At 50.1% G+C, this 24,043-nt stretch overlaps 12 protein-coding genes across 12 annotated transcripts; 6 read left to right on the forward strand and 6 right to left on the reverse strand.

The window, feature by feature from the left end:
• Positions 1–370: 370 nt before the first annotated feature.
• On the reverse strand, positions 371–2,360 carry P175DRAFT_0513017 (uncharacterized protein; the record flags this gene model as incomplete). The annotated part of the gene is made up of 7 exons (XM_040898726.1): positions 371–621; positions 701–770; positions 847–931; positions 997–1,273; positions 1,352–1,868; positions 1,962–2,205; positions 2,264–2,360. 7 exons carry the CDS (start codon positions 2,358–2,360, stop codon positions 412–414), a joined length of 1,500 nt encoding a protein of 499 aa, XP_040755285.1. The 3' UTR covers positions 371–411.
• Positions 2,361–3,030: 670 nt separating this feature from the next.
• P175DRAFT_0527351 (uncharacterized protein) lies at positions 3,031–3,963 on the forward strand (the record flags this gene model as incomplete). The annotated part of the gene is made up of 5 exons (XM_040899514.1): positions 3,031–3,093; positions 3,166–3,270; positions 3,341–3,411; positions 3,493–3,553; positions 3,607–3,963. 5 exons carry the CDS (start codon positions 3,031–3,033, stop codon positions 3,961–3,963), a joined length of 657 nt encoding a protein of 218 aa, XP_040755286.1.
• Positions 3,964–4,474: 511 nt separating this feature from the next.
• On the forward strand, positions 4,475–6,697 carry P175DRAFT_0537319 (uncharacterized protein). The gene is made up of 3 exons (XM_040900321.1): positions 4,475–4,759; positions 4,828–5,727; positions 5,778–6,697. The coding sequence occupies exons 1-3, from the start codon at positions 4,646–4,648 to the stop codon at positions 6,684–6,686; spliced, it is 1,923 nt and encodes a 640-aa protein (XP_040755287.1). The 5' UTR covers positions 4,475–4,645; the 3' UTR covers positions 6,687–6,697.
• A 271-nt stretch (positions 6,698–6,968) lies between these two features.
• Positions 6,969–7,776, reverse strand: P175DRAFT_0448818 (cutinase family protein; the record flags this gene model as incomplete). The annotated part of the gene is made up of 3 exons (XM_040894427.1): positions 6,969–7,236; positions 7,318–7,535; positions 7,603–7,776. The coding sequence occupies 3 exons, from the start codon at positions 7,774–7,776 to the stop codon at positions 6,969–6,971; spliced, it is 660 nt and encodes a 219-aa protein (XP_040755288.1).
• A 2,252-nt stretch (positions 7,777–10,028) lies between these two features.
• P175DRAFT_0527354 (uncharacterized protein) lies at positions 10,029–10,895 on the forward strand (the record flags this gene model as incomplete). The annotated part of the gene is made up of 3 exons (XM_040899515.1): positions 10,029–10,145; positions 10,282–10,679; positions 10,748–10,895. 3 exons carry the CDS (start codon positions 10,029–10,031, stop codon positions 10,893–10,895), a joined length of 663 nt encoding a protein of 220 aa, XP_040755289.1.
• A 425-nt stretch (positions 10,896–11,320) lies between these two features.
• P175DRAFT_0537326 (uncharacterized protein) lies at positions 11,321–12,411 on the forward strand (the record flags this gene model as incomplete). Its single annotated transcript, XM_040900322.1, has 1 exon — positions 11,321–12,411. The coding sequence occupies one exon, from the start codon at positions 11,321–11,323 to the stop codon at positions 12,098–12,100; it is 780 nt and encodes a 259-aa protein (XP_040755290.1). The 3' UTR covers positions 12,101–12,411.
• On the reverse strand, positions 11,959–14,253 carry P175DRAFT_0519906 (beta-N-acetylhexosaminidase; the record flags this gene model as incomplete). Its single annotated transcript, XM_040899129.1, has 1 exon — positions 11,959–14,253. The coding sequence occupies one exon, from the start codon at positions 14,251–14,253 to the stop codon at positions 12,454–12,456; it is 1,800 nt and encodes a 599-aa protein (XP_040755291.1). The 3' UTR covers positions 11,959–12,453.
• Positions 14,254–14,855: 602 nt separating this feature from the next.
• P175DRAFT_0497014 (dihydrodipicolinate synthase family protein) lies at positions 14,856–15,934 on the reverse strand (the record flags this gene model as incomplete). The annotated part of the gene is made up of 1 exon (XM_040896186.1): positions 14,856–15,934. The coding sequence occupies one exon, from the start codon at positions 15,932–15,934 to the stop codon at positions 14,999–15,001; it is 936 nt and encodes a 311-aa protein (XP_040755292.1). The 3' UTR covers positions 14,856–14,998.
• An 884-nt stretch (positions 15,935–16,818) lies between these two features.
• P175DRAFT_0497015 (acetyltransferase SAS4-like domain-containing protein) lies at positions 16,819–19,027 on the forward strand. Its single transcript, XM_040896187.1, has 3 exons — positions 16,819–17,263; positions 17,392–17,725; positions 17,810–19,027. The coding sequence occupies exons 1-3, from the start codon at positions 16,922–16,924 to the stop codon at positions 18,844–18,846; spliced, it is 1,713 nt and encodes a 570-aa protein (XP_040755293.1). The 5' UTR covers positions 16,819–16,921; the 3' UTR covers positions 18,847–19,027.
• A 131-nt stretch (positions 19,028–19,158) lies between these two features.
• Positions 19,159–21,317, reverse strand: P175DRAFT_09771 (neutral amino acid permease). Its single transcript, XM_040901142.1, has 7 exons — positions 21,053–21,317; positions 20,898–20,984; positions 20,345–20,817; positions 20,075–20,289; positions 19,822–20,019; positions 19,620–19,763; positions 19,159–19,554 (listed from the first exon to the last, which is right to left on the reverse strand). Exons 1-7 carry the CDS (start codon positions 21,235–21,237, stop codon positions 19,471–19,473), a joined length of 1,386 nt encoding a protein of 461 aa, XP_040755294.1. The 5' UTR covers positions 21,238–21,317; the 3' UTR covers positions 19,159–19,470.
• On the reverse strand, positions 21,318–22,288 carry P175DRAFT_09796 (uncharacterized protein). The gene is made up of 2 exons (XM_040901143.1): positions 22,044–22,288; positions 21,318–21,940 (listed from the first exon to the last, which is right to left on the reverse strand). The coding sequence occupies exon 2, from the start codon at positions 21,899–21,901 to the stop codon at positions 21,398–21,400; it is 504 nt and encodes a 167-aa protein (XP_040755295.1). The 5' UTR covers positions 21,902–21,940; positions 22,044–22,288; the 3' UTR covers positions 21,318–21,397.
• P175DRAFT_0553204 (putative MFS transporter) lies at positions 22,029–23,910 on the forward strand. The gene is made up of 5 exons (XM_040900466.1): positions 22,029–22,279; positions 22,377–22,991; positions 23,067–23,303; positions 23,365–23,448; positions 23,517–23,910. Exons 1-5 carry the CDS (start codon positions 22,120–22,122, stop codon positions 23,687–23,689), a joined length of 1,269 nt encoding a protein of 422 aa, XP_040755296.1. The 5' UTR covers positions 22,029–22,119; the 3' UTR covers positions 23,690–23,910.
• The last annotated feature ends 133 nt before the right edge of the window (positions 23,911–24,043 follow it).

The raw sequence follows: 24,043 nt of genomic DNA on the forward strand, positions 1-24,043 counted from the left end.
AGTTGAGGGACTAGTTTTGATGTGGAATAAGAATAATGATGACAGGGCTAAGCTTCTATCTTGAGTTTAAAGTAGTTTGTTAGATATATATATCTACATACTCGTATTGTTCCTAGAATCTTCCCCTAATATATGTACATTATATGTACATTATTATATAAAATGGGACTCCTTATACGCTGTTTACACGTTCTGAACTCTGATCCAGGTACTGACATGCAAAGTACTTTGAAAAAGATACCCTAATTCTACAACATCCCAAGCTAGGGTTCATAAACGCTCAATCAGTAAACTACCTACCTATCTGGTTGAGCTTTGCCCTGAATGCTAAATTAGTATTTCCTTCATTGATTCATCGCAAGAGTGCTACCTGGGCTTGTGTGACCTATGCATATATACACTCCACTGCATCTAGACCGCATCCTCCCTATGCTCTACACTCTCCTTGCTAGCAAGCTGGCGCGCCAAAGTCTCAATCCCAGTTCCACGGTATTTAGTCGTGTCCACCCCTCCTACAAACCAGGGAGAATCGGTAAAAAGCTGCTTCATCTCCTCTAGGGGAAGCTTCTTTGTTTCAGGGAGCATGGCCCAGAAAAACACCGCGTTGGTGAAGTTGCAAACCTATAGTTTGATGGTAATCCGGTGTTAATTATGGCTTATATCTTTGTGTTGCTCAAATATAATGAGAAGCATCCCTTACCACGAAGAGAATATAGAACTTCCAGCCTGAGTTCGTCATGCCGATGGGCGTGACCTGGCCAATCATTGTGCTTGATTCAGGGTGTAAGAATACGACCGGCCGGGTTGATAATACCTGAAGCATGCAGGGGGGAAAAAAATGCTTACTTGAATGCAAACGAAGTCATACAGCCTAGAGCTACGCCCTTGGCTCGGGTTGCGGTGTCGAAGATCTCAGCGGGGATCATCCAAGCTGGGGGAGTCAGAAACTGAAATGTCCGAGGGTGTAAATCGGTCGAGATTTTAGGAGGAGCATACAGAGTGAACCCATGCTGGCAAAACAAAAGTTATACAACCAGGTCATGATGATGAATCCCCAGTGGGCGCTGGAGTTGTTGTCTTCGGGTGGGAATCGTGCCATGAGAATAGTACTGATGATGTAAGTTAGACACATCGCTAGATTGCCGCTGATGATGAGTTTTCGCCGTCCGATTTTATCAACAACAAGCATGAGGAGGAGTTCGCCTAGGAGACCGATGATAGAGTTGATGGCCTGGTACCTGAGGGTGTCTGTGCCGTCGATGCCAATTTGTTTCTGGACATGGAGGTTAGCAGAGATTGAAAAAAAAAAAAAAAATAATAATAATAATAATAATCAGAGAAGCCAACGCACAAAGATAGTCACGGAGTAATATTGAATTGCTGAAACCCCTGTCATTTGAGCAGCGGCTTGCATTGCACAGGCAAGCATGAGGCGTCGAAAGTTAGCCTTGTTAGAGAATAGCTGAATCACGGAGACTCTGCTCTGTTCTTCCTCCTCTGTCACTTGCATCTGGATTTGCTCATACTCGGCAAGAACCCAAGGATCCTGCGTATCTCCGTTGGAGTGTAATCGGGCCAAGGTCTGCAGGCCCTGCTGGGCCTTTCCTTTGCTAATCAGCCATCGAGGCGACTCGGGGAAGAAGAAAATAAGAGCCGACAAGAGTGCTGCAGGGAAGATCTGCAAACCCAGCGGAATTCGCCATTGCCGGTTGTCTTCGAAGTTCACGTAGGTGCCGTAACTGATCCAGCTGCCACAGACACCGCCGATGCCGAGCATAAACTGCTGCAGACCCGTCACCAATCCTCGAATATTAGGATGTACGAGCTCCGCTTGATACAAGGGGATGATCATGGTAAGAATGCCAATTCTAGACATGTGTCCGGGAATAGTTAGCGCTGGCATTTCGGCTTCTGTGGTCTTTCTATACAACCAGTCATCCTAGGTGGTGAATGCCACTTACGAGGCCCCAGAAATGAGACGGCCGCCCAGGATATAGCCGTAGTTCCGAGCGCCGGTTTGCAATGATCCTCCAAGACAAAAGACAAGTCCTCCGGTCAGAATAGTCGCGCGACGCCCAAAGTGATCGGAACAAGGGTACGCAAGACCAGCCCCGATGACGGCACCCGCAGTTAACAGGGACGCCACCAGGCCAACTTCAGTAGTTGAGGGAGAAAAGTACCCAAGGAACGACTTGCTAGAGACCACTGCAAAGATTTCACAGAGTTAGGTAGGAAATGATCGGGTTTGATTTTCATGACTTGCCTTCGGCCACAATCGTCAAGTCGTATCCATAGAGAAACGAGCCCAAGGCTGCGAACAACCCCACGAGAAATTGGTATACCTTTGGAGGAAAGCCCATGCTGATTCTTTTTCTTTTTTTTTTTCCCCTCCTACCAAGCAAATCGACAATGCTGGGGGGGCAGCTCTCGTGGGTTAAACAGGTTATAGGGCAATGCTTGATAGGCGGCATTATATCCTTTCTTGGACGTGCGGGGGAAATGGCGGAGTCAACCCGAAAGGAAGACTGTTGATCCATGATAGATAGAATCGGTCATAACCAACCCGAGAAGTTCAATTCAACCTGGGCTCTCTTTCCTTGGATATCCAATAACGCGTCGTTGCGAAATGTCTGAGACATTTTAGGGTTCAGTCGCATTGCGCCAGTTTAGGCCAAAACCCGGTGGGTAACGTACAGGGATGTCAGTATGCATTCTGACAAGCGAATCCATTATTTGGCTCATGGGTGCATAGGCATGGATTGAATATGCAGGGTGAGATTATAAGCATTCTTTCACAAGCTAAGACTGGACTACAGCCCATTATCACTCCAAAGTCCAAACATGCTATCGTCCGGCTTGGGCAATCAAAAATTCCTATCTACATTTCAGAAAGCACGAAACAAGAACCACAGAAGATACAATCCATCCAGCGACCTGGAAGATGGCTGAGATTGTTGCTGTGACATTTGAGCATCAATTCCGGAGTTGTCCCATGCACTACTCCTCATCTCTCTTGGAAGTTTTCATGCAATGACAAGGGAGTTCGTGATTGAAGTCAGGTCGCCTGAGGTCGTTCTCAGATCACTATATCTGGTCAAATACAAGATGACGAAGAAGTTCATCGGATCGAAAGCCCTAATTCCAGGGGTTCCCTGACCGGGACAGCCTTCGTTCACGAGAGCGTATGAAAGCTGGTTCATGTCTACGATACTTAGACTGGAAAATCGAAAGAGACGCCGAGCGAGTGGTCTAAGTGAACTGGGGCTGAATGTGCCTTGGTTGACCGGCAGGACTGATGAGCTATCCCAGTTACCTCGGCTTCTTACGTTAATGATGGCAGCGATCGAAGCTCGGCTCCTACGACTTAGTGTACCGCGTTTATCTCAATGAAAGTCCATCTACAACCTTCTTGTATGACTCAATGAAATGCTGGCGGATTGGATGGAACAAATCGCTTATGAAGGAGTTCCTCCATTAACTAGTGGTACCCAGCGTTCTCGATCATGCCTGGTCTTCCGTCCCTCCAGCTGTCTGGGGTGATGTGGTGATAATGGTGCCCTGGTTTTGTACCAAGCTTCAGGGGACCTGCATATTTTGCGCCGGCAGTACCCAAGCATGAGGGCGTGGTTGAGCCAGGGAATCTGCCGTGGAGACGATGATGGCTTATGGGACGCAGATCTGTGGCAGCTCGGAGACTGGTTGGACCTCCAATCCCCCGCGGACGAACCGGGCGATGGCCGAACCAACGGTACTGTGGACGTATACGTAACTTCAATTCTTGCGCGCATCAGCGGCTTGGTAGATGAAGCGCCGGCTACCATTATCAGCACGAGGCAGTATGTTACCTCCCATGGGCTTGTGATTGGGGCCTCGCAAAACCGCTTACCCATTGGGTTAATCTCGCCGGAGCAGCTATTAGTTGAAAGACTCTCTTGCCTGCGGCCAAGTTCCGTGACCGGATGACTAGTTTCAATCATAGTCAGTGGGAATTACAGCCATTGCTAGATTACCTGGAGTGGAGGAGGACAGGACAAGTGCGTGCAGTGTCTGCAGCATTAATTGATGTGTGTTTATGCTAGCAAAGTAAACCGTTCCTTCAATATGACTTTCAGACTTCTCATCTACATGATACGCGCTTTCTGTGGAAACTCAAGCTTTACTTTACCCATACCAATGAACTTTTTAGAGGGAAAAACGCTACAGGGGGGGGGGGGAATGAGAAGTGTCAGTTACTCCGTATTAATCGATGCAAAGAAAGGAGAAGATCAGCTTTCCAGAACTCCGCTGGGAAAATGCAGTTTCGAGAAACTTGTCTCCTGTTCCCCCTTACTCTAAACCCACAGAAGCATGTCTTAACCTGCGGGGAAATGCGGAGAATACGCTAACAGGATAGTTAGTGGCAGCTAAGCGGAACTTTGCAGTAATCGGATGTTTTTATCGGGGGGAATCCCACCGAGGTGCGAAGCTGTCTGGAGTCTGAACTGAGGAGAAACCTGGGGGATAAGATTCCGAATGAAGTATGGGGGGTATGAAGTTTAGTTTTACTGAGACTGAGGAGGTATGTATGATATTGACTCGATGTGGGTGAGTATATATAGTTCGTAGGAACCCTGTCTATAAATGGCTTGAAGACACAGCGTCAAAAATGATCCTCTCTTACTTTCTTTCAGCGGCTGCTGGTGCAGCTGCATTGAGTCTGGACATTGCCTCTTCCGGGGGGAATCAATCTAGTTCTTTGCTCTACGGACTCCTTTACGAGGTACAAATCTCTGTTCAGATGGTCCACTAAGAATCAGAACCAGAAAGGCTCACATTGCTATACATTAGGATATCTACCACTCCGGCGATGGGGGTCTTTACGGTGAACTGATCCGCAATCGGGCCTTCCAGGGCTCCTCTGCGGACGGTGCTGCCAGTCTAGTCCGCAACACAGACTATTGGCATGCAGTAGGAGGAGTTTCCTTGTCAATCGATACTTCCTCGCCGACGGTTTCGTCCAGCCTCCCCTACCAGCTGCGTATGGACGTCCCGGCCGGTGCAGAGGGGACTGTTGGGTTTTACAACGACGGGTTTTGGGGCTTTGATGTAGCTGCTTCCCAAGACTACATTGCTAGCCTGTATATGCATGGAAATTACTCGGGAGTCATCCAGTGTTCATTTCGCAGTAGTACAAGTGATACGGTCCTTGGATCAACGAATATCACGGTGGATCAGACCTCGTCGGAGGGATGGGTGCAGACGTTTTCCCCTACTTTCAACCCAACACAGACTGCGGCGGACGCGAACAACACGGTTTATTTTACCTTTGATGGGGCACAGCTAGCAGGGGAAAGTCTCTACTTTAATCTCTTCAGTGTGTTCAAGCAGACCTACAAGAACCGCAGTAATGGCGTGCGGACGGATCTTGCAGAGGCACTGGGCGGTCTTGGGACCAAGTATATTCGGCTTCCTGGCGGTAACAACATGGAAGGATTGGAGTCGCCATATTATTGGAAGTGGAACGAGACGGTTGGTGATTTGACGGATCGTCCCGGACGTCTAGGGACCTGGGGCGATATCAACACTGATGGATTTGGTCTCTTGGAGATGATGCAGATGGCTCAGGATCTGGGACAGGAGGTGATTCTGGGGGTTTGGGCGGGACTGTACCTGGATGGGGAGGTCGTGCCAGAGGCTGACTTGGATCCGTACATTGATTCCGTGATGGACGAGCTGGAGTTTCTCCTGGTGGGTTCATACCTATATTTCGTATGAAGAGACGGAGCTAACAGTCACAGGGCGACTCTTCTACTACATACGGCGCTCAACGCGCAGCCCTGGGATACCCATCTCCTTTTACATTGACATGGATCGAGATTGGCAACGAAGACTATCTAAACGGGGGGACTGACTCGTATTACGCATATCGCTATCAGGCCTTCTACGATGCGATCCACGCCACTTATCCATCCATCAACCTGATCTCGACCATTAACCCCAATCCCGTCACCACAGCCGGCAGTCCCCTTGATCTGCACATCTACGGCAACGAGGACTACTTTGTCTCACTCTTTAACACCTTCGACCAAGCCAGTCGGACCTATCCAGTGTTCATCAATGAATACGCCGCGACCAACACAGGGGGTAATACGGACGGCCAAGTCGGCGCTCAGACACTGGGTATGGCCTGCGCCGAGGCAATCTTCCTCTTGGGCTGCGAGCGGAACTCCGATGTCGTCGTAGGCTCTGCGTATGGCGCTCTGATCAAGAACTACAACGAAGAGCCCGGCACAGTTGCCGTCATCAAACACACGGCGAACGAGGTCCTCTACACAATGAGTTACTATGTCCAGCAACTTTTTGCTGCGCATATGGGCACTGCTACTCTCCCCGTGACGGTCACAGACGGGGAACTGGGACCTGTCTACTGGTCGGCCACAACCGATGGGTCCCAGGCGATTCTCAAATTGGTCAATTACAATGGGACTACAGGTGCCTCGAACGCGGTACAGATTACGTTTGAGGGGTCGACGAAGAATACCGCGACGCTCATCGCCATGACAGCTGCGAGCTCTACTAGTGTCAATAATTTGCCGTCGATGGGTGGTGAGGCGAGTACGATCACAACCACAACACTGACTGGGAGTGAGGGCACATTCTCAGTTCCGTTTAGCAGCGCGTATGAAATTGTTATTCTGTTAGTGTAGGAGAGTGTTTTATTGGGGGGGGGGGTTCTTTTCCAGCATGAGGAAATAAATCCATTTTTATATGTCAACTACTACATAAGGCATTGATTTTAGTTACGGACATTCTCTGCGTATAATTCAAAGGATTGAAATGAGTAATGAATAATAAATTAAGCACTAGTTAACTATCAAATATAAAACCCCTAACAGCTCAAACCAAACAGTAAAACAAAGTAATTCGGAAGCTTTCCATAACACAATCTTACAGCGCGCCATCACGCCGGAGCCATATCAACATGATAATTAGATGGAAACCTTGGAAGCCAAGAATTTGGCAGCGTCGTCCGCATATAACCCGTAGGTCAAATGAGCAGGAGTGATAATAAGCGTTCCATCGCAGACCAAGTCTCCCGGGGCACAGATCACCTTGGTCTGGCTTGGAGGATAGCCAGGGATCCTTCCGGAGTCCTGTAGATTCCGGGTAAAGCCAAAGAGAACGACCCCCTTGACTTGACTCTTCAGGGTGTTGTCAAGTTCTTGGATAGCGTTATCTATGACGGCAGTTCCTTGACTGTGGGTTGGTTGGTTGGTTGGTTTTTTTTTTTTCGCTGTTAGCGCTTTTTTGGCTTTCACGGGAAATGGAAGAGCATACGAGTATCCGCCTGCCACAATCTGCGTCTTGGGGCATTTGGTAGCAGCGAGCTTGAACATCTTAACCGCCTCACCGATAGCCTGGGGGCTGGTGTTTTCCGGGAACAAATTAGGGATCAAATGTGCCGTGTATGCTCCTCCCACGCCCTGGCAGGCGACATTCTCGGTGCCCAGGTTCTTCTTGAGGTCATCACAGGTAGGCATGCCAGCGATCACACCCTGGGGCAGAACAGTCATTAGTGAGTAGGGAGGGCGCATGAAGCGCTAAAAGTCCGGGATATCATACCATGTTACCCAGCTCGATAGAGCCACGGGCGAAAATCAAAGTGACAGGCTTGCAGATCCCATTCTCCAGGTCATTCGCATTGAGGAGGTCGAGCACTTGGGCTCTCTCTACGGGCATTGGTGCTGCAATAGCCAACGCTGCTAAGGCACTGATAACAAAGGCGCGGAGAGTCATGTTGAAAGATACTTGGTCCTGGGGATGATTGATTGCTGTGAGTCTGATCTGGTAATACCATGTCTTTTCCGCTGGGGATGGTGGTCTTTAAATATTTCTCCGTCTTTGCTCCATCTTCGACGAACGTCGCCTAATGCTCTCGAATATTCATGATCGATGGCTGCATGACCCTATTCAGATCGTAGCCGGACAAGCCCCGGCCTGAAAAGAAGAGATAGTGAGGATATTCATGACAGAATGAGACTAGACAATACGACTCTACACGGCAACCGGACGAGTGTCGATCTAAAGGAAAGAGGCAGAAGGTATTCACAACGGGATGAAACTAGGCCAATCCAAACCTGAAGACCATAGATACATTAACTCATGTATGCGGAGGCTTTTTATGTCTGGGAGGGGGGATAAATAGATTGGGTTTACTATAAAATAGGCGACAACATATGCCACCCCGACCCGCAACGCTCTATAATAGTTCACTATATAAAATGCTGTATGAGTCTAGTATCTCAACAAGCAAGCTAGTAGAGGAACCCCCAAGATACATCAAGATTTTTGAAGAGAACAAGAGTTTAGCAGCCACCACTTGTCTTTAGTGAACAGGATACGTTGCTCTCTATCTACGATGATGATCTCTAGGCTGGGCTTGCCTTGGCTGCCGCTAAATTCTCACTCCGGCCCAGCCAAAAGGAAATAGTCACGGAGATATACTCCGTATGACTCGAATTCTTCAACCCGGGGGATAGCTGGTAGAGGCATTGCATGCATGGTGTGGGACCTCGTATTCCCGCTCAGAACTCAATCTAAACAGCCCTCACCGTCAATATACCCACAGTTTCGCAATGAAGGTGACCTCCTATCAATCGAGGGCAGAGGTTGAATCCGGTGATTCGTATTCTTAACGCGGTTCCCCGTCCTGGACATCTTTTCCAGATTGGGCGATGCTCTCCCTCTCTCTCTCTCTCGGTTTGACCGGGGTTGAAGAAGACAAATAAAACACTGGAGCCATTTAACCCCGGCCTACCACTTACCTAGTTCCTCCGTCTTTTCCCCGGAGATCAAGGAGCGCGACTAGGGCCATGAACTTGCATATATTGCGTGGATTTAGGGACATATCAGAATCTATTCACATGTTTCTACGCGTTAGTTGAAGGATTTTACCAGTGAGCTGTCTGGTGTATGAGCTTGATCAACCCCACAACCCGTGCAAATTCACGAGTGACAGATACTACTCCAGCTAGGATACAGCCGAAGCCATCCGGCAAGTCGGAACGGAATGTGATTATCAATGATAAGACCGCATTTGGCTTACTATAATAATCATGAATCCCGGGGGGGGGGGGGGGTGTATAATCTACTGGTCTTCTCCGGAGTATAGCCTGGGCATATTAACGCGTCATCTGATATTCTGTTGGAATTGCTCAAAATCAAACTCCCGAATACCCCGTATATGGATCCAAAATGACACCAGTGACGAACGGTAGAAGGGTCTCGAGAACTACCCCTGCAGGGAAGGATTTGATAGAGCTGACTTGGTGAACCCTGCAGCCCGCCTAGCTATGGACTCCGTATGCATGCAGGTCCATACATACATTCACCCTACAGGCTTTCCCATCCCCCCCTTTTTTTTTTCCGGGGCAAGAGCCAAGGACTTAGGTATCTTACGACGGATCCATGGGCTTAAACCCCCGTTTAAATTACGCATTTTGACCGGGGAGCACTGATATTGCCACGGATGTCTTACCTATACGGAGTAGACGTAAGTCTATCCTGGTAGTTGTTAGCTAGCACTCAATAAGGTCGAAAATAGCAGATTACGGAGTACCATCTGTCAATTCCTGGAGACCGTGTCCAAGGGTGGCCCTGGCGGATAGTCCAAAGATATGTATGTATATACCGAGGTAGCTATATGCATGCAATTTTCTATGATTTCCCTCGAATGGAAGCCGCAGCAACTGGACACAAAGAGAAAATCTACACCTTACACCTTGTAAACGAATCATCTTAATTTAGTTCACTCAGAGTCGGGTACATATTTCTTCTGTGCGGGGTGTTCATCCTGCTGCCTCCAAGACAGACTCGGGGATGAGCGGCCAACCTTTCAGTTGTGAATCTTGTTGCTAAGTCAAGTGTGAAACCTCCATGGATAACTCACATCCTTGCTTTCTTTCTTCACAGGGCGAGGGATCAGGAAGCTGCAGCACTAGGGTTTCCAGATCACCAGCAACCCTGTTCCAACCTACCTTCGCCGCCAGATGAACCATGTGAAAAGCCGTCGTCCAAGCCCCAAAGTCCCCCAAAGACAAATGAAACTTACAATTGAACCGTCGGGGATTATGAATGCTCTGACTGTTCCTGCAGCCGATCCGTCCGTCGGCATTTTTTTTTTTTTTTTTTTTGCACAACTATGTGTTTGATGACTCTACGGCTCGTCGTGTCCAACTGACCTCCTCCCAACTCGCCGGGCTATGCGAAGTCGAGTCGCGCGGTTCACTATGCCATTGTCAGCTGTCGGGCTGGCAATCCTCGCTAATAGAAGAAACACTTCTCGGGGAAGAGTCGAAGCCAGAGCAGAGTACGCCCAAGGCGTTGCATTTGCGGCTGCTTTTCTGGAGTTATGGGACTGTCGGATCTCGTACAGTCCTGCAGACCAGAAGTGAATTCTCGTATATAGAAGACTTGGTCGGCTTCATCGCTGACCTCAGTGACCTCCTCGCGGACGCGAAAAGGAATGAATGGGCCACCCGACCCTGGCAATTTTGCACTCTGTTGCATGCCAAAGGGGCGGAGAAGTCTGATACATATCAGAGCTCGATCAAGTCTCTATCAGTGGATATTTTCCTGAGGGTGCCGTTCTCCATCGCTATGCAGTTCACAGCCTCGCGCCGGGACCAGAATTTAACGAGGTCTGGCGGTTGTTTAGGGGGGCTATTATATATCTCGTGGCCCCTCCTACGTTGCTGCTCGTGTCCAGCCATCCGGCACTCCGCTTCGTGAATGGGCAGCTGCCCGACTGGAATACAATTGGAAATAACATGGGGGATAGGCCAGGCACTACTCATGGCCAAGGTTGTAAAGGGGGAGCTTGCGCCGGGGATCTTGTCTGTGTATGGTTATTGTAATTCTTACTCTTCAGGCCTGTAATCCGCGTAGTTGGGCATAGCCAATCCGTAGGTAGAAGAATAACTACACGCCAGTTAAGATTTATCAAACCCTCCCAAGATACTTTATCGAGGAGAAGTGTGTCCATGGAACAGTGGCTAAGAATATATATATAAGGTCGCAAAACTCAAGCTGATCTCATCTCATCATCCGGGATGTTTCTTTGTTTCCTAATTTGGCAACAATAAAACCCTCACAGCAGATCAGATTCTATTCACGCCTTCTTCAGGAAAAAGGAGGGAGCCTCTTAACTAAAATAAAATGATATAAAAATACAAATAAAAGATGTTTCTTTATAATGCAGTAACCCAAGCCACCCACCCACTCTGTGATGCAAGTGTTAAATCCTACCCTTCTCCAAGACACGCAGAGAAAAAGAAAAAAAATGACCAAACCCAAGCTCAAAGATCACCACCACCACCATCACCTTCTACCTCAAAATGATGAATCAGAATCGGAATCCCACCACCCCAAACTCGACCCCGAATCCCACCGCCAGTCCCCGTCCAAATCCAAAGCACCCAAGTCCACCCCGAGCATTCTACACCTCACCCTGCTAACCACCTGCACACTGCTCCTCCTCACCTTCGCAATCCTCATCATCGGCCCCTCTCGTCTCCTCCCCGCGCTCGACATCACCGAATGTGCAGTAACTCCCGACGCAACCAACCCGCATCTGAGAGTGTACGCCGACATCCCGGATCTCGAACGAATCCCGGGATCCGCACCGCACCAGCAGGAACATGGACATGGACATGGGTATGAGCCTAGAACCTGGGAATCCATGCTCATCCCCCCAAGTGGCGGCGGGATCCGCATCCTCCCCGAGACCATCGCGGACCCGTCGCCCGAGTTCCCGGCCCCGAACACTACCCACAAGTTCGGACACGGCATTGCCATGTTCCACCAGCTGCATTGCTTGATTGTGCTCCGCGGGGTGGTTTTCCCGGAGGAGGGCGCGAACTCCACGAGGAGTACGAGTCACCATGGGCATGGCCATGGCGGTGCTTTGCGGGGGGATTTGGAGCATTGGGCGCATTGTTTTGATTATATTGCTCAGGTATTCCTCTCTCTCTCTCTCTCTTTCTCTCTCTCTTATGTTTGTGGATGTGGTTTCTGGGTTGATTGTGTTGGAGAAGCTAACCGGTTGTTCGGTAGGCCCTGATTTGTGCTGCGGATGATACCGTCGAGAGGACCAAGAAAGTGGTCGAGGACGGGAGAGCGTATTGGCATGTTGATGGCGTCGGCGCTATGCATCAGTGTCGGAATGCGAGGGCGCTATGGGAGATCTCCATGCGGGCGGATCAAGATCCCGTGGACATGTCCTCGTGGGCCGGGGCAGAAGGAGCGCGAGAGTTCTTTGCAGAGGAGTTAAAATCTCCATATCAGTATGATGTCTCGGATATCTACTTCGCCGGGACTCATGATCTATAATTGTGTGTGGCTTTTGATGCTATGGATGGGTGGGGGAGTTATGTACAATCTGTATCAAAAAGAAAGAAATAGTCCCGTTAAAATCTACTGGATGACCACCGTCTGGTCATAGTAGAGATCACATGCATGTGGATGCTGCAGACAGTACTTAGGAACCAATGGAGCGGCCATCACACCGTTCGTAACCAAATACTCGCGGAAGTTAAGGATACGCTGGGTCATCAGGGTAGTACGCTTTTTGCCATTGGCGTCTCGGTTGCCAGACCACACCAGCTCGGCAAGAGCTGCAGCACGAGGCCAGAACATGGGAGAGACGTTCACATCGTCAACCTGCTCGGACCAGAGCGGGGCGGTAGCACCGATGACATGCTGGGCCTGCGCATCGGTGAGGTTCTGCGTGAAATCGTAGTCGTAGATGCGCTGCCAGGTCTTGTAGGGAGCGCACCACGAGCCTCCGTTGCCTCCCCAGTTAAAGTTCGGCGTGCTTGCATCCGGGTTGGCCATCACATCATACCTGGGGTCATTGGTGACGAACCCTCCGTGGCCACAATCCAAGTACAAAAAGTCAGACGAGGACACAACCACGTCGTAGCCGTTAGCCGTGAGCTTATGAATGTTGTCCAACCCATTGTTCCAGCTTTGCATCACAATGTCTTTGGGGACGTCAGGCGCCGCCTCGGTGGAGAGTACGACGTCCTCCCACATCACTAGACGGCGGGATTTGGTCACACTGCGGAAAATTGGTACGGCTTGGTCAACCCAGTGTTGCAGCAGGTCGTTATAGGTGCGGGATGAATCCTCAGCAAACCATTCGGTAACATAAGTGCTGAAGTTGAAGCAGTTGGGCTGAATTTCGTCACCACCGACATGGAACCAGTTGTCAGGGAAAATACCCGAGAGCTCAGTGTACACATCCCGGACAATATCGTACGTCTTGGGGTTGATGATATCCAGCTGGCCTGGATTGGGCTCGACAGCCGTGTGCAGCGCCCAGTTGTCATTCGACCACCACGAGTCTACACAGGTCACAATATCAGGGTCAACCTGTTTCCAGCCGGAGGAGGAATGGCTAGGCATGTCAATTTCGGGGATCACTCGGACGCCACGGGCGCGAGCATACGCGACGATGCTGCGCATGTCCGCATGCGAGTAAATCTCCCGGGGCGAATAAGCGTCACGGGTCATCTCCGGGTGGGAGTCGATCTGTATAGGCCACGACTGCGTGTCCCCCATGTGCCAGTGGAGGACATTGAGCTTGGAGAGGGCCATGCCGTCAATTTGCTCGTAGATTTTGCCCCGAGACAAGAAATTGCGCCCAGTATCGATCATAATTCCACGGTAGGGATAAAGAGGCGAATCCTCAATGTGAACTGGCTGTTCAATAATCAATCCCCCCTCGCCATTCGAGATGACCAGCTGCTGGAGGGTAGTGAAAGCATGCAGCGCACCCCAAACAGTTTGCGCCTTAATGGCAATTCGACTGGCGCCATCCACGGTGAGAGTGTAAGACTCATCCACGCCATGCTGGAGATCAGCCTTGGTGTCTGTCACATTGACTTCCACGCACTGTAGGGGGGGATTGGAGCGCTTGTTCTTGCTAGAGGCCGACGGCGTCGCAGTTGGGAACGACTCAAAGGACGAAATGGGTGATTCCACCGCAGCGGGGACCCATTGGAGAGACACAATTGAATCCCAAGTCCGATTCCAGGCATTCGAGAGAATTCCCTCCTTATCCCCCGAGACGCGTAAGACTGGAGTGGCCGCGAGCGATTTGGGACCAGACGAGCCCCAAGAAATGCTGCGAGGGGCTGGTAAGGGATCAACTCTGACAGCAGCGACCGAAGTCACCGCGATTAATACGCGGCACAAGCTCGAGAATAACATGATAGTTAGATTAAACCAATGGTGGGGAATTGGGAGCTAAGAAAGAGATAGTTATAACAGGAATCAAAAGTCAGCGGCGCCGCTGATCAACTTAGTTACTTCCTCCCTCCTTATGTATGGATTGATCCGCATTCCAACCAGCTGCCGGTAATACCTAGGCTGCATGCACGATGCTTCCTTCCTTCCATTTCAATTGCCCCTGTGACAGTCTCCTAGATTCCCACTTGTCTATCCTTTACCAGGTATGTAGATGGATGATCAGGGATGGAGTCACCCCTTAGCTTCCGGATCCCAATCTATGCATCCAGATCCCATACTCTGAACTCGCGCAACCAACTATAGTGCTAAGTGCTTTGAATCTAACCAAAACTCTTCATTATTGACATCCTACCAAATCAACATCATCATCATCATCATCATCATCATGGAATGAAACATTCCTTACGTCCGGAGTACCGTGGTTGCGATCTGGAATGCAACTCCACGCTATTGTTAGGCCGGAGACTGAATACTGAATACGTCTATATTGCATGATATGATGTCTCGAGTCAAGTGTCTCCAAATTAAAAACGGGGCAGTATATATATATATATATAGATAGATAGATTTCTCTCGTATTCTATACGACACGCAACCTAAGCAGCTAGCTGGGTCGATGGAATGGGTGATTTACAGGCTCGTATCTGGTAGGTAGACATTCAAATTCATTCATGAAAAAAAAAAAAAAAACAAAATTCCCAGCCTATCAATGTGAAGCTGCTTCTAATTTCGTCTCCAACTCCATCCCCTCCCTGAATGCCTCCTTCAAGGCGGCCATTTCTTCCGATGAGGGTGCAACGCACGGCCGGCGCGGCGGCAGGCCGTATCCCCGGTAAGACTGAAGAGCGCTCTTGACCGCAATAAACCCACCCTTGATCGCGTGCCAGTCCGCACGGGCCACGATTGCCTGCACCTTCTGGGCTTCCTCGACGCGCCCAGCACGGTAGAGGTCCATGGTCTGGACGCAGGTGCGCGGGATCAAATTGGCCGTGCCGGCAATGACACCCGCCCCGCCCGCGATGAGCGTCTGCAGGGTGAAATCGCAGGATCCGCCGAAGGTGAGGAAAGGCGGTTCAGCCTTGGCTGCGATGCGGGCGAGCTTACCGGTGTTGCCGCAGGTGAGCTTGGTCCCCACGATGTTGGGATGCTGTGAGAGAGTGAGGATGTCGTCGCAAGAGAGATCAAGGCCTGCGGCGGCGCCGGGGAAGTTGTACACGAGCACAGGGATGGGCGATGCATCTGCAACGGCGCGGAAATGGTCGAGCATGGCGCTTGTCGAGACCAGGGCCTTGTAGTAACTGGGGGGCAGGACAAGAACATAGTCGCCGCCTGCATTTGCGGCGTCGATGCAGAAACGGATGGTTTCGCGTGTGGAGGGGGCGCCGCAGCCCACGAGGAGGGGCATAGCTGCGGCGCCGTTGGAGTCTAGAGCACTACGCGTGGCAGCTGTGATGAGGTTGCGCTCTTCGCGATCAAGGTGTACTGCTTCGCCGTTGCTTCCTTGCACGACGATGCCGGCAACTCCACTCTTCGCCAGATAGGCGGCATGCTTTTCAACGGTGGAGATATCAACGTCCTCGTTGGGGGCAAAAAAGGCCACTGTAGGAACGTAAACACCAGGAACGAGGGGTCTCGGTGCCATCTGGAAACAGTTAGACAACCATTGAACCTGCATTCGGGGGGGACTTACGACGTGCCTGGGATCAAACTCGCAGCTATAGAGAGTGGTTTGATGAGAGAGGAGACCGGAGAGAACTATAATCATGATACTTTACTATATCAAGTGGAATAATAAGGGAATATATACAAGAACGAACAGGTTTGCAACCCCCACGCAACCCCACAAGAAGAGGGGGTCAATTCTTCTGCATTATATGGAGCAATATATGATGATGATGATGATGATGATGCTCTTACCCCCACGCAGCTTCTCTTTGGCCTTAATATGGTTAATAGGTATAGGCTCGGTTGATATGCCTCGGGTATCCTTGCCATGTCTCGAGAACTAGCTCTTCAAGTTAGGGTTTGGAAGGGTAGATGAATGGCTTGAAAGGTAGAAAGGTATCGTGACTGAGAATAATATGTTGATTCTGCTGAGATGTTGAATCAACTCATAAAGACAAGACAGATGGGATAATGAATATTATCTACGTATGCTACTCTCTAAATTGTTGTTATTTCTATACATTCTTTCCACCCTGACGCTATTCAAATGCAGTAGTTGGCCGCATTCTTCAGCATACTACGCAGAGGTAACCACAGAATATAGAGAGAGAGAGATAGTCTATATATTTAAGATATTATAACTAAATAATAATAATAACATGTGTAAATGACTCTTTCATCACCCATGATGAGTAGTAGGATCGATAGAATTGGTCTGCCAGGTTAGAATCGGAGAATACCATACCGTACCATACCGTACCATACCGTACCGCAAGAAAGAAAGAAAAAAACACGCGACAAAGCTTCAAAAGTTGGCCGAATCGAGTAATTGCAGTGGTCTCCCCCTTTCCGTCTCTTTCAGCAATTAGAATGGATGTGATATGATCCAGCACAAACAGACTGCCCACCTGCAATCTTCCTTTCCTCCCCACTCTACCATCTGCTAATGACCTCCACCGCCCTGATGGCTGTGCGATCCAGGTCGTCTCTCCGTGTCTCGTTGCGACAAGATCCCAACGACGCTGCCGAGAACCTCCTCCACCAGCACTCTCCCACAGACCATCCTCCTCCATCCAAACGATTGCGCCTTCATCCTCCGCCCGCGCGCCGGCGGAAGAGCTCGCCAGATCTATTAGATACCACCATCGAGAACACCCCCTCCTCCGCCTCGAAACTCACGCTTGTTCGGCGTTCTTCAGCGCGACCCCGACCGCCCTTTGGTGCTTCCGCTCCCTCCACATCGTCCCTCCCGTCTTCGTCACCCCATCCACCACCACCTTCTAGCACCCCCGCGCCTGGAACCGCCGTCCCCACCATCATGGTCCTCCTGATTCTCCTCCCTCGGCGGCTCTATACTTGAATGGTGGCCGCGAATCTCCTGATCCTCTCGACACCATTTCCCCGGCACCCTCCGTGCCCGTTCCCCCCCCCAAGTCCTTTCCCCGGGCCTCCTCCCCTCACGGAAGTACACCCGCCCCCACTCAACCCCGGCGTCGTGTTGCGCAGGCCCCTCAATTGGGGCCCGAGCCCGAAGAGCCAGTCATCCCTCCCTCTAATCGACCCGCGCGAGGAAACATTTCCCCAACTGAGGGCGATACAGACTCACTACTCAAACCCATCCTCCCCTCTGCCGGAACGGCTAGTCCCGCTGTGCCGGAGCAACGACGGTCCCTTCGCTCCCACGATGGGGGGTCGAGGGCAAGAAGTGAATTGGCGCTGTATTTCCCAAACTATGAGGAAGTTCTGAGCCTAGAACCTCCAAAGACAGGTAAATCAATCGATCCCCTGTGTACTATCGCAGGCGTCAGTCCTTTGGTCGCAATCATGTGCTAATTCTTAACTGATTGACAAGAGTTCCTCGCCGGCCCTACTATTATTAAGTTAATAGACGACCTTACCGAACCTCCTCTTCCCGCCTCTACGTTGTCCGTACCTGATGCGGATACTCCCTTTGGGAATCCTCTCATCCAGCTCCACGGTTGTGAAGTCATTACCTTACCGGATCCCCTAGTGGGTTATAGTGCCGCATCAGGAAAGGATGAAGACCCCCTCAACGAGGAGCACTATTTCAAAGCTCACCGAAGGAATGAACGACAGGAAAAGCAGCTCCGCAACATTGAGCGCGATCGGGCGCAGCACGAGAAGCAGCACCTGGATCGTCTGCTTGATGAGCTTCAGAGTCACGATTGGCTTCGTGTGATGGGAATTACCAGCCTAACCGATCATGACAAGAAGCTCTATGAGCCGAAACGTGATTATTTCGTCCAAGAGATCTCCGCTCTGCTCCAGAAGTTCAAGATCTGGAAGGAGGAGGAGCGACGACGCAAGCTAGAAAAGGACAAGCCTTCGTCCTTCCCCTCAGATATCGCGCAACCTCCCGAACCTACCCCGCAAGCAAAGACCTCTGTCAACCATCCAAATAACCCAGATGAACCCGACGAAATGCTTGGGTCCACACCCTCCAACGCTCCTAGTTCCGGCGAGCCATCGGATACTAACGATGTTGACGCCTTGGCAGCTCGCCAACTCCTCCAAGAAGCGCGCTCCGCAACAGCCGGAAAACGCCCTAAGCCCACCAACGAAGGGCGCAAGAAGCCCTCGTCGACGGTCCAACCCGAACCGGAAACCCCAGAATCACCCCCGCCGCCTCTCCTCCCCCCGCCACCTCCTGAACCCGAGAAACCATTTACTTCTTTCTTCTCTAAACCGCATGTACGTGAACTCGCCATGTCGAAAACCCGCAAGGGCCGCGCCCGCTTGGCATTTGGCCTCCCGCTGCCGGAACTCGAGGAGCGCGAGTTCGAGCTTCCATCGGATATCTTGACCCCAGAAGCTATCGCCTCCTGTCAGCGGAAACGAAGGCGGATGAAACGTGCAAGCAAGGGGTGATGGATTTACGTTGTATTCTTTTCTATTCTCTGGTTCTCTGGCCCGTTGAATCTGAGTACATGATATGATGTACTTTGTGATATGGTGATGTCATCACCCACAATCCCCGGGTTCAAATTCTTTTTTATTTTTTTTTTTTCGATGTATGATACCTCACCGAATACAATTATATCAAATTTCCATATTCTTAGGTTCCTTTTTGTCTCTATTCATAATTTTTATACGTGTAGTACCAAGGAGAAAGAAGGGGGGTACCCATCATGTATCAAGGTTTATTATCCAGAGAACACAGGGCTGTGCTATATTATGCAATGCAATCCAAAGCCAAGCGAGGTTATTCAACGTAGCTAGGTATAATAGCGGGTATACCCTATATATACAAAACAATGCTGTGTGCTTTTGGTACAGTCGTGCACGCACAGATGCAACGACATTGGAAGGAAAGTTATGTGATCACGACCAAAAAGAAAAGAAAAGAAAAGAAAAGAAGAAGAAGAAGAAGATGGACCCAATCGAAACGCCAATCCGGAAAAGCAAACCCCAAGAAACCCCAAGAAACTCAATATCGCACGAATATGCATTAGTAGGTGTATTTGACGTAAGGCATAATAATAATATAATAATCTATGCGTTATTCGCGCAGGAGAAACTGGCGCTGCTTGGGTTGTCGTGGAGGGCTTTTCCAGAGACCCAGAGACCGAGGCCGCACTGTCAATTTCCATTTCTATTAGATACGATTCTTGATTAGGAAAGAGGGAAAGAGAAGAACGTACTGTTACTGCAGCGACGGTGATGGCGAGGAAGTTGAGGAACGTTAACGCAATCTTCTTGGGGGAGGACCACCATAAGCCCCAGTTCATGTAGAGCCAGAAGATACCGCTGAGACCGTAGGTGAACCAGCTGGCAAAGAGGGCAGTCTACAGTATTTGTTCGTAAGCAGTGTGCTTTGGGGGAGTAGATGGGAAGAAGACTTACGATCAAACTGAGCAGGTTGCCAAAGACAGGAATCGCTTCGGCGATGATCCAGGCGAGGACCCACAAAGCGAGGGCAATGCCAACCCAGGACCAGACGGCAACAAAATCGCGCTTGTGCATGCGGTCGGTACCGCGGAAGATGCGAAGATAGACAAACTTGAAGGCGACGTGGCCATAAATCACACCAGCGATGACGATCTTTGATATGTTAGCCCAAGCACGACCAAAAGAAACAGAGACACAGAGAGCGTACGGTAGGAAGAGCAATGCCATAGGCAACTTTGGAGATAATTGGGCTGGCGGAACCCAGAGCAGGCGAGGTGACATCTGCACCGGCGAAACGGTAGATCACAACCGCGGAAATGATGTACAGGGTGATATCAACGCCTTGGAGCAGACACAGGGCCTTGGGGAAATCGCGGGGGTCCTTCAACTCCGCGGCAAGACCGAAGAAAGCAGCGTGTCCAGCTAAGATTGGTTAGTTAGTTGGTTTCATTTGGGACGAGGATGGGAGACTGCATACAGAAAGCAAAGACGATGTTTGTCACAGCACTGAAACCGTGATAGAGGTCGGTCTTGACAACGGCTTCAACGGCGCCTCCTGGCTTCGAAACACCCACTCCGATCATGCAAACGAGAACAGCGGTCATGATACTGACGAAGGAAACCAGCGAGAGCCAGGACACTTTCGCCAGAGTGCGTGGCAGAGAGAGAATGAAGGAAATGGCCATTCCTACAACGCCAAAAACAATCGAACAGGTTCCGTGGCCGGTAATGGTGTTCATGGCGATGGTAAAGGTGAGAAGATGGCTGGCCATAACGAAGACGAAAAACAGCATCTGAGCGACACTCAAGATCTCACGACCCCAGCGTCCACCCAGGACCTCTCCAGCGTCGGCCATATTCATAACCTGGGGGTATCTCAATTTGAATTGCCCGATGACGAAACCAGTGTATGACGCAAGCAGACCCAGCGCAACCATAATGATGATGGCTCTATAGTAGAGGTAGTCGGTATTAGCGATTTGTTTCTTTCCTTTTCAGGATACCACAGGATCAACGCGAGAGGAACATACGGAACAAGACCCAATCCAGCAACAGCAGCAGGAAGGGAGAGAACACCCAACGAAACCGTCTCAGCCACCATGAGCAGACCGCATTGCCTATTCACGAACAACATCAGATCACCAACATCTATGCGATTGTAGGGGGATACCATCGTTGTACATACCACCACTTCAAGACCTTATACTTGACCTCGGCAAACTCTTCATCACCAAAGGCATCCTGGGGATAGGGAGGAATTGCGCTCTTCTCATCCATGTATAAGGAAGACTCATCCGCAGCGAGATTCTTCTCCTGACGAACATCGAGATCATTCGTGACAGGAGTCTCTGATGAGATTTGAGTACTCATGGTGAGTGTATGTGTAGAGAAAGACGAAGAAAGATCGACGGTGGGAAAAAAAAAAAAAAGAAAGAGCGCAGAAAACAAGCAAAAAAGATCGAGAACCAAGTCCACGAACAAGAAGGAGGAAGAGGAGGAGGAGAAGATGGAGAGAAGAAGTTTTAAAACCTCAAGGAAGGAAGATCAACGCCACGAACAAAAGTCTATTAGTTAGGATGCTATAGAGTCTGCAGAATTCAAGAAAGTTCTCTGGTCGAGCGCCACCGGAGTCCAGATCGTATGGTTCCAAGTGGGCGGATGGAGTCAACTTAGTGTGCCAGCACGAATGAGAACCGCGAGACGTAACAGAAATCCCTTGGATGGAGCGTGGCAGACGTTGAAGTTTTGGAAAACTGGGGAAAACAGTGTCTGGAGGCCATCCGATGCCGGAGAGGATGGAGAGGATGGAGAGGATGGAGAGGATGGAGAGGATGGAGAGGATGGAGAGGATGGAGAGGATGGAGAGGATGGAGAGGATGGAGAGGATGGAGAGGATGGAGAGGGTCGTTGAATGGTCATTGTGAGAGAGAGAAAGTTGTCGATATAATAAAGATAGAAGTTGTGGCATCCAGGAACGAAAACGGGTTGCTCCGAAAGCGGATGCCAACAAATAAGATGCTGTTATTCTCTCCATACAGGTATTCCTACTAGTACTTAGGTAGTAGTTAACTCACTAGTGAGGATGTAGTTAGTTATATATCAAGAGAAAGAATATAAAGTACCCAGAGGCGGGGTTGGACAAATTAGGAACGGATCCCGGGCCTTTTCTTACACACCAGACAGATATTAGAAAATGCCATCGTTACTGGACTTCAACACTGGATCTCTCGCAGGCCCGCAAGCTGGAAAGCAATGGATCACCAACAACAGGACGACGCAGACCTGGAGCGTCCAACAACATCTCCACCGACGAACGACTCCCCTGCTGAATCCCGAAGACAATGGGATGCCCGTGAAGTGATTGGCAAGATCGCAACTACGAACTTTGCAGTTTTCTGTGTAGGATTCAACGGTATCTCTCTCTCTCATCGTTCATCCTCCTGTTTTTCTGGGTCTTCCTAATCCATGCTCACTTCCTAATGGCGGGGTGGGCTGGGGGAGAAATGTAGATGCTGCTCTGGGAGTTCTAATCCCATATATCCTACCCTCCTACGGTATCGGCCTGCTTCAAGTCTCGTACATTTATCTAGTCAACTTCGTCGGACTATTCCTAGCATCACTCGCCAATATCCATGTTTGCTCACATCTAGGGACCGGCGGGACACTCATCCTAGGGGCCACAATCCAGTGTTGCGGATATGCGTTAATGGCGTGCGCCCCGTCCTTCCCCGTTTTCCTGATCGCCTTCTTCTTCAGCGGCGCTGGCGTGGCGTTCCAAGAAGCCCAGGCGAACAGCTTTGCCGTGACCGTCCGCAACTCCCATCGCTGGCTGGCCATCTTGCATGCCGTCTATGGAGCCGGGACTATATGTGCCCCCTTGGTGGCGAACACTGTCGCCTCGCGCACTCCAACCTGGCAATTTTATTATCTGATTACCTTTGCCCTGGGGCTCGTCAACCTCTCGCTGTTGGCTTGGTCATTCCGGGATGGGCTCTTCCAGCCGAATGTCGTCAATGCTAAAGACACCGCAGGACGCGAGTTACGCGCAACCCTTCAACATCCGGCTGTCTGGTTTCTTAACGGGTTCTTCTTCCTTTACGTTGGCGCGGAGATCAGTGTGGGAGGTACGAAGGATGATCCGTTCCTAGTGATTTTTTTTTTTGGCATATGTGGAGTCCAGCTAATACTGAGCGGTACAGGATGGCTGGTTCAATTCCTGGTGTCTGTGAGGCATGGAGATCCAGAGAAAGTAGGCTACATTGCCTCTGCTTTCTGGGCTGGCTTCACTCTGGGCCGTGTTACTCTGGCAGATATCACACATCGATTCGGAGAACGACGGATGATTTTTGTATACGTAACCTTGGCACTAATACTGCAGCTTATGTTCTGGCTGATTCCCAACATTATCGCCAACGCTATTACAGTTTGCTTGCTAGGTAGGTCACAAGCATAAATGCGCGTCAGGTCGAATATGTCCCACTAAGTACGAGACCACAGGATTTTTCATCGGTCCATTCTACCCGGTAGGGCTTTACGTCCTTACCAAGGTGGTTCCCGAGGAACTTCACCTAGGGGCAATCGGTGAGTGGCCATTGGGCTTGCTATGCTTGCGGGTATCAATTGCTGCTACCTTTGCTAACACCCGTTAGGTTTCACCGCTAGCTTTGGGTCCGCTGGATCTGCTGCGTTTCCATTTTTAACTGGAGCTGTAGCTTCCCGCGCGGGGGTGCAGGTTCTGCAGCCGATAATGATAGCCTTGTTGCTTGGAGTTGCATTCTTTTGGGCGCTGGTTCCAAGACAAGAACGCATAATGCTGACGTAGGGGAGAATTCCGAGGACACATTCCAGATGCCGGTAGCTCATTACCGGATGTTACGTTTCGGTGGCGGGATCCCTAGAGCAATATAGAGGCACTATCACTCTCGTGAGATAGTTAGCACATATACTTGATAAAACTTGGTTAAGAACTCGCAGAAAAGACTAGTTCAGAGAGAAGATTTAAGTCGTCAAAGCCTTACACATCTACCAAATGGTATGGCGTTCCGACTAAGGATGATTGATACAATAATTCATCATAAAAGGGGGTTGGTGATTGGAGTAAAAATCAAAGGTAACTAACTCACCGGCACTAGAAGCTGCCATCGTGAGGTTTCTGAGCATGAAACCTCCTAAGCGA

Source organism: Aspergillus ochraceoroseus (assembly GCF_002846915.1).
Source record: "Aspergillus ochraceoroseus IBT 24754 chromosome Unknown P175scaffold_1, whole genome shotgun sequence".
NCBI lineage: Eukaryota > Fungi > Ascomycota > Eurotiomycetes > Eurotiales > Aspergillaceae > Aspergillus > Aspergillus ochraceoroseus.